At 35.7% G+C, this 6,969-nt stretch overlaps 1 protein-coding gene across 1 annotated transcript; it reads right to left on the bottom strand.

Moving 5' to 3' along the window:
- LOC141291857 (granzyme K-like) lies at window positions 1-3,855 on the bottom strand. The gene is made up of 5 exons (XM_073823873.1): window positions 3,534-3,855; window positions 3,283-3,427; window positions 636-783; window positions 291-545; window positions 1-190 (listed from the first exon to the last, which is right to left on the bottom strand). Exons 1-5 carry the CDS (start codon window positions 3,643-3,645, stop codon window positions 20-22), a joined length of 831 nt encoding a protein of 276 aa, XP_073679974.1. The 5' UTR covers window positions 3,646-3,855; the 3' UTR covers window positions 1-19.
- Window positions 3,856-6,969: the final 3,114 nt, after the last annotated feature.

The following is a 6,969-nucleotide window of genomic DNA, read 5'->3' on the forward strand; positions in this document are numbered from 1 at the left end:
GCTTGAAATGTTTAGCTTCTTAAAAGGTTGTGCTGTTGAATTGCTTTTTCAGTATGGTATTGATCCAGAGGATATGTTTTTGGGAGAGAAAAGTGTACACAGTTGGTTTTTTGGGATTACCGCATTCTTTCGACCCTGATACCACTCCAACTATGTTTTTCTTACATTCCAGAGGTCCACCGGAATCCCCCTGAAAAAAGAACACAAGACCTTCTTCCTTTAGACAGGTAAACGGATGATTTCAAAGAGTCTGCAACCAGCCATAAATCAAAGGCCACATTATGACATACCCAACAGGTGCCTGTCTTTTCTTGCTTGCCTCCTGCACACAGCATGTCTTTGGTGATCACAGGATGTCCGTCGTAGTAGCGGTTGCACCGGTCCCTGTGCATCACTATCATCTCTAACATTTGCAGTTTATCAGAAGGTTCCAAGTTTTTAGAATCAGTAGCTCCCCAACCTGTCACAACACAATTTGTTCCTGGTGGAACATCTTTTTCCTTTTTAGGGATTTTTTTGGGTTTTGCTTTCACTTTTTTCTTTAGCTGCAGAACAAAATGCAACATATAAAAGCATACTGTGAAAAAAGTCATACGCTCACAATGTTTAAACAACAACCGCATTCAAATCCTTACCTTAATGAGCATGATGTCATCTTGTTTAGTCTTTGCATTGAATGTTTTAGGGTACTCGTAACTGAGGATGCCAACACGCTGAGCGCCTTTACTCATTTTATTCAGAGACAGAGATCCTATGAGAACTGTCATAGATGTAATGGGTTTTCTGAAATAGAAAACTGAAGTTAGTGTGCTTAGATAAAGATGTTTATGTCTTTCTTTCTTCAGTCAAAAAGAAATTAGGTTTTTTGAGGAAAACATTCCAAGGATTTTCTCCATATAGTGGAATTTAAAGGTGGCCAATGGGTTGACGGTCTAAATTGCATTGCTTCAAAGGGCTCTACACAATCTTTAAAAAAAAAGTCTTTTAAACCACAAATGCTTGTCCTGCACTAGTTCTGCGACAGCATGTGCATCTTCACGCATTACGTAATTACATTGGAAAGGTCATGCGTGGTTAGTTTTTTGTTTGTGTACTTTGTTTAAAAAAGGTAGGGTGGGGCTCCATCCCCATTTCTCCTCCAACTTCTGAATCTTCCAACATTGTTGTTTTACCTTTTTCTGTAAAGGGCTATGACTTTCTTTGAATGTTTGATTTGTAAACACTGGGTCAGTACTTCCACCTATGTTACGCATGTGTGAATCTGTAATGTGTGAGGTTGAGCTAGTGCAAGACAAGCATTTGTGGTTAAAAAGTATATAAATCAGAATTTTTCTTAGAAAATGACTAATCGTTTTGCTAGAGAAGACCCTTATTCCTCAGCTAGGATCATGTAGAGCCCCTTTGAAGCTGCATTGAAACTGCAATTTGGACCTTCAACCCATTGGCTCCCATTGTTTTCCTCAAAAACCTTAATTTCTTTTAGATGAAGAAAGAAGGACCAACATCTTGGATGACATGGGGGGTAAATTATCAGGACATTTTCATTCTGGAAGTGAACTTCTCCTTTAAGCTAAGAAACTAGGGGGTTAGCATTAAATAAAATGGAGGCATGTGTCCCAGCCAAGAGAATTTGCAAATAAGTAAGTAGGTAAGCAAGTAAAAGGAAAAAACACGGAAAATACTATTTGAATGCCATCTAAACAAATGCCATTTGAGTAAATAAATATATCTAAACAGATCAATAAATACTCATCACAATTGTAAATAAATAAGATAAATAATAATTGTATTTTCATTTGGATAATTATATTAAAACCCTGCTTTCTCAAGGGAAAAAAAAGAAAAAAGAGGGGAAAAATTACACCTATTATGCCGCACATGGTCTTATTTATACTATTTCTATTTTCTTTTGAAAGACAATGCTTCACATAGACTTTACAAGTAAATAAATAGATAAATATTAATTTTAAACTTAATATAAATATAAATACAAATTATTAAAATAATAATTGTATGTTTAATTTGAACAAGTATTATAGCAGAAATACAAAACAATCGCTTTCAGGGAGAAAAAACACTAAAATTATACTAGGGATGTAACGACATCAAAAGCTCACGATATGATAATACTGAGATATGACCTCCACAATAGAATATTTATTGCGATATTTAAAAGAAATATGAAGTGGGGGATAAAAATTATTTTGTACATTTTAAAGTTAAATTATTCTATCTAATGCACTTTGAGAGTTTAAAATTAAGAGCTCCAACCCATGTTCTTAACTAAAAAAAAGTAAGTCAGAAAAAAGTCAGTGAATTGACTTGTACCTGAATTTTAAAGAGAACTCAACCCTCTTTTTTTGTGCTATACGGTCTCAGTCTAAATTACATTCACATTGGTGTTTTAGGAAGCCAAACAAATTACGATAAAATAATAATAACAACAAGAACAGTAATGGCCATATATTGTAAAACAACTGCTCTGCAAAATAAATTGAAATTAATATTTTATAGGTATATTATTTTTGCCTTACACTACAGTAATGAAATTACAATAATTATTTCCTAATTTCTACACTTGAAAGAAATATTTTGAATTTGGACTGCATTAACGTTACCCATTTAAACCACAAGCTGTCAGCAATTTATACTGCACTTTTAAGCTTTTATTTTGACGGAAACGGCAGTAGAGCTTTTATTTTGAAGGAAAACTCCAGCTTCAGTGAAAAAAGGATTACAAAAACGTGTCTCACTACAAATCTAGTGAAATGCTGTAATCATCTGACACGAATATAAAGCCTAACTGGTGCCTGTTGCATTCCCAAATGTGTGTTAAACTCACCACGCATACAATAAACAAGTTCACTGCATTCATTGTAAACTGAGCTGTTCTGAGGCATGGAAAACACCGGATCACAAGTTGATCGCCTGAACGAAGTGCGTGCTTCGCTTTGTAAAAAAAACAGGCTTGATGAAGCCATATTGTGCTTTCAGTTTTGGTTTGGTTTGACAGCTATTGTGCCATAGAATAAGAAGTTTAAATATATTTTAAAAACTACACTTTTTGCCCTGAAGACCTATCGTTTCATATCATCATGTGACCACAATAATATCGAGATTCAATATTGAATATATCGGTACATCCCTACATTATACAAACACTAATACTATGAAAAATATGAATGCTCTTATTTGTAGATTTACATTTCCTTTTTGAAATATTATATTATCCTACACAAAGACTTTACAAGTTCATTAATATGCTGAAAGTGGTTGCCTTACTCTTGACAATATGCTGCAGTTAAAACCCACTGGTTTTGAATCAGAATTCCTCCACACACATGGACCTCGTTCTTCTGAATGGACACCATCCATGGTTGAAGTTTTTTGACCTCTTTGCCTCCAATAATGGACACCCCAGAGCATACTAGAATATAGATTTCAAAGGCGGTTACAGATTCAACAATAACAAACTGATGAATATGTAGCATGAACTTTTTAATCAAACTCTGTGACAAGTAAATAACAATTACCTGCCACTTTGAAAAAGGTAAACGCCAGAAAGTAATGCACAATCAAATACTGGCAAACATCCATCTTGCTGCCTGTTCTCTCAGCCAAAAGTCTGTGTGTTGCCTCAGACATCCAACAATGTCAAATGTAAGAGCACTGAGGAAATAACTGGTTTTCAATGCACGTTTTGGTTACTTTGTGGTCAGAGCAACATCAAAAGGTATGTACGTGTGGGAGTGCTTGCTAGCAATGTGATGCATTTGTTTTTGCACATTTTAACAAGTTGACATTTAGTTCCATTTTTCTGTGGATGGTGTTCAGAGCAGAACTTTATAAAATAAAGGTGCTTTAAAGCTGAGGGTGAGTAGTACAAGCTCTACTGACTGTATCTGTGGCATTATGTCAATTAATAATGAAAATACATTTTACGCATAACTCAGTTTACATTGACAGAAAGGCACTTACAAAATTATATGGGACAATCAATGAAAAGCAGCTGTTATCCCTAAAGACTTCCTTAGTAAGGGATTGTATTTTACAAACTCTGGGACAAGCTTTTGTTTTCGGCAGTAATCGACACTATTGATGCTGTAGATCGAATGTCCAACTACGGTATTTAGAGTAAACAGAGGACACTGCAGTATTATTCGATTCTTTTCAAAGTTTACCTCCCCTTTTAAAATGAGTCTAAGAGGGGATCTTTGTGACATGAGTTTAGACATGTGTCTTGAAAGGGGGCGTCTCATCAGGGACATGTAGCCCTCACCGAAAGACTGATGTGAAGCTAAAGTGACTAACAGTTTTTCACACCTTCAGAAGTAAAGCAGAAGCTTCAAAGCAGAACGAACGCCTGCAGTCTCCTGCTGCGCCAACCTTACAAACGTGTGAATCTCAGCTGGAGATTCAAGAGGTTTTTATTGAGCTTCATGTCAAGACAGAAGGAAAAAAGATCTATAGAGTGTTTTTTTTATATATAAACGAGGTACTATACTTGCAAATGAGAACATTTTACTTTTTTGACATTTACATGTTCACTTTTAAAAATAAAGGTTCCAAAAGAGTATTTTTCCCCAAGAACCTTTCAGTTAACAATTCATAAAAGAACAATTCTGAAGAACATTTAAAAATCTAAAGAACCTTTTTTGACTATAGAGAACCTTTTCTGCATTTGAAAGGTTCCATGGATGTTCAAGGTTCTTTATAGAACCATTGATGCGAATGAAGAAACTTTATTTTTAAGAATGTATAGCGATTTCGGAAAAATCTTGCTGTAAAAATTTCAGGGTGACTGGTTAATTATGGTTGATGTTCCTGTTATCATATGGCAATATCATGCAGCAAAAACTCATGAGGTACACTCCTTTAAAAAATAAAGGTTTAATTGGCATTGAGGGTTCCATGAAGAACCTTGAACATCCATGGAACCTTTCAAATACATAAAAGGTTCCTCATAGTCGAAAAAGGCTAAAATGTTCTTCAAAATGGTTCTTTTAAGAACTGTTCACTGAAAGGTTCTTTGGGGAACCAAAATATGGCACCACTGCAAAAAGACCTTTATTTTTAAGAGTGCATAACAAGTGGTAATTCAGTTCAAATCAAATGATGAGACGAACTTTGGGAAATCGAACCTTTCTTTCAGCACATGAAAATAAATACATATTTCCATCTGTTTAAAATGTTGTGTTCTTGGGAACAAACACACACTGGCACATTCTTCCAGATGATGCTAGTCAGATGTGCGATCAGATTTGAGAACACCTTTTGAACATCTGCTGACAATCACCACACAGAGCTAAACATCAAAATATCACCATGACAAAAAGTATTCTTGTAGCGTCATAACATTACGGTTGAACCAATAATGTCACATGGACCATTTTATGTTCACTATACCTTTGTTCGCTATACCTTTCTGGGCCTTGAACGTATCAATTGCGTTGCTGGCAGGGTCAGAAAGCTCCTAAAAATAGCTTAATTTGTGTTCTGAAGAAGAACGAAGGTCTTGCGGGTTTGGAATAACATAAGGGTGAGTAATTAATGACAGAATTTTCATTTTTGGGTTTTACTTATACAACAAGCATTGGCATCATGCATCCTGTTGAATTGCTCACACTAATTGATTTCCTCAGATCAGAAGAGAACCTTTCTAATCTTAATCCAATATAGACTCAAGAAGCGCAGAGCTCCTCTGTCAGCACAGCACACCAACACAATACTAGATGTGGGATTAAAACCCCAAAACCGACAGGAGATCCTCAGGGGCTGTCAGCATTATTCAGGCCACATTACGCATCTGTCATAACGTAACTGCTGGCAACAGTTATTGCCTCCATTACAAAGGCATCATCCGATTGGATGGATTTCAAAAGCAGCTAAAAGTTTCATCAGCGATGAGAGGTTATTAAAGCCAAGTAATGGGACTCCAATCTCAGGTAAACGGAATTGATCTTAATTAGCACCTGCAACACACACGATTCGGTACCACCCAGAAATCTCTTTAAAGTTCTTTGACTGAAGTGTTTTTCTTGAACTTGATGTTCGTGGAATTCCCATGTGGTTTTGCGTTGTTGAAAGATCTAACAATCAATGAGTGTCTTTCTAAACTTTGTTGCACAGATTTCTAAAGCGTGTTGCACAGATGTTATTGTTAAAATGAATACATTTTATCCCACAATTTCCCATGAGCAACTTTAAGTGGCAGTCTCTAGGCCAAACACAGTAGAAGGTTTGGTCAGTTACCCATATACATGACCATATTGGAGATACTCAGATGTAAACAACAGCATGGATTGCACTAATTAGGTTGCATGGATTGCTAATTTATGCTGTCTGAACCATAGAAAAAACATGTGGAGGCTACTAAATCATTAGTAAGCAGGAAAGGGCATGATATTTTGACAAACTAAACTAAACAGGTGGTAAAGATACAAATAATACAAGCCGTATTATTTAAGATATTAGTCTAATATTTCACCTACCTGACCAGAAAGATTCAAGATTCTTGCCCTGGAAATCCTGGTTCAGATTAGCCAACCACAAACGCCTTTTGTTGCTCTGACAGTTGTTTGCACTCTTCTCTTTGATTTGTTATAACTTTCGGCAGTCTATAATACTCTAAATGTTTTTTCGGTCTGAAAGATTAATACAGTCCAAAACATGACAATAATTTTCCATTTTCAGCAGCAATAATCCACAAAATTTGCGAGTTCTATACAGTTCAGTAGCATTGCTTATGTTTAGTATGGCCATATGGCCAATTGATGACGCATCCTGAAAACACTCTATACTATTTTACAAAGAATTATAGGCCACATTTTAAAAGATGCTGGATTATTTTTTCAACCCAGTTGCTGGGTTGAACCTGCTGGGTCATTATTTTAGGTTATTTTTTCCAGTGTTGGGTCAATTTACACCTGTCCTTCCAACGAAAAAAGTGCAGGTTTATTTCAGTCGTTT

The sequence above is a fragment of the Garra rufa genome, chromosome 19 (genome assembly GCF_049309525.1).
Source record: "Garra rufa chromosome 19, GarRuf1.0, whole genome shotgun sequence".
Taxonomy (NCBI): Eukaryota; Metazoa; Chordata; class Actinopteri; order Cypriniformes; family Cyprinidae; genus Garra; species Garra rufa.

Coding starts and splice junctions, on each gene's coding strand:
- LOC141291857 (XM_073823873.1), bottom strand. CDS start 3,645: ATGTCTGAGGCAACACACAGACTTTTGGCTGAGAGAACAGGCAGCAAG. Junction 3,428..3,533: donor TACCTTTTTCAAAGTGGCAG/GTAATTGTTATT, acceptor TCTATATTCTAG/TATGCTCTGGGGTGTCCATT. Junction 546..635: donor ATGACATCATGCTCATTAAG/GTAAGGATTTGA, acceptor TTTGTTCTGCAG/CTAAAGAAAAAAGTGAAAGC.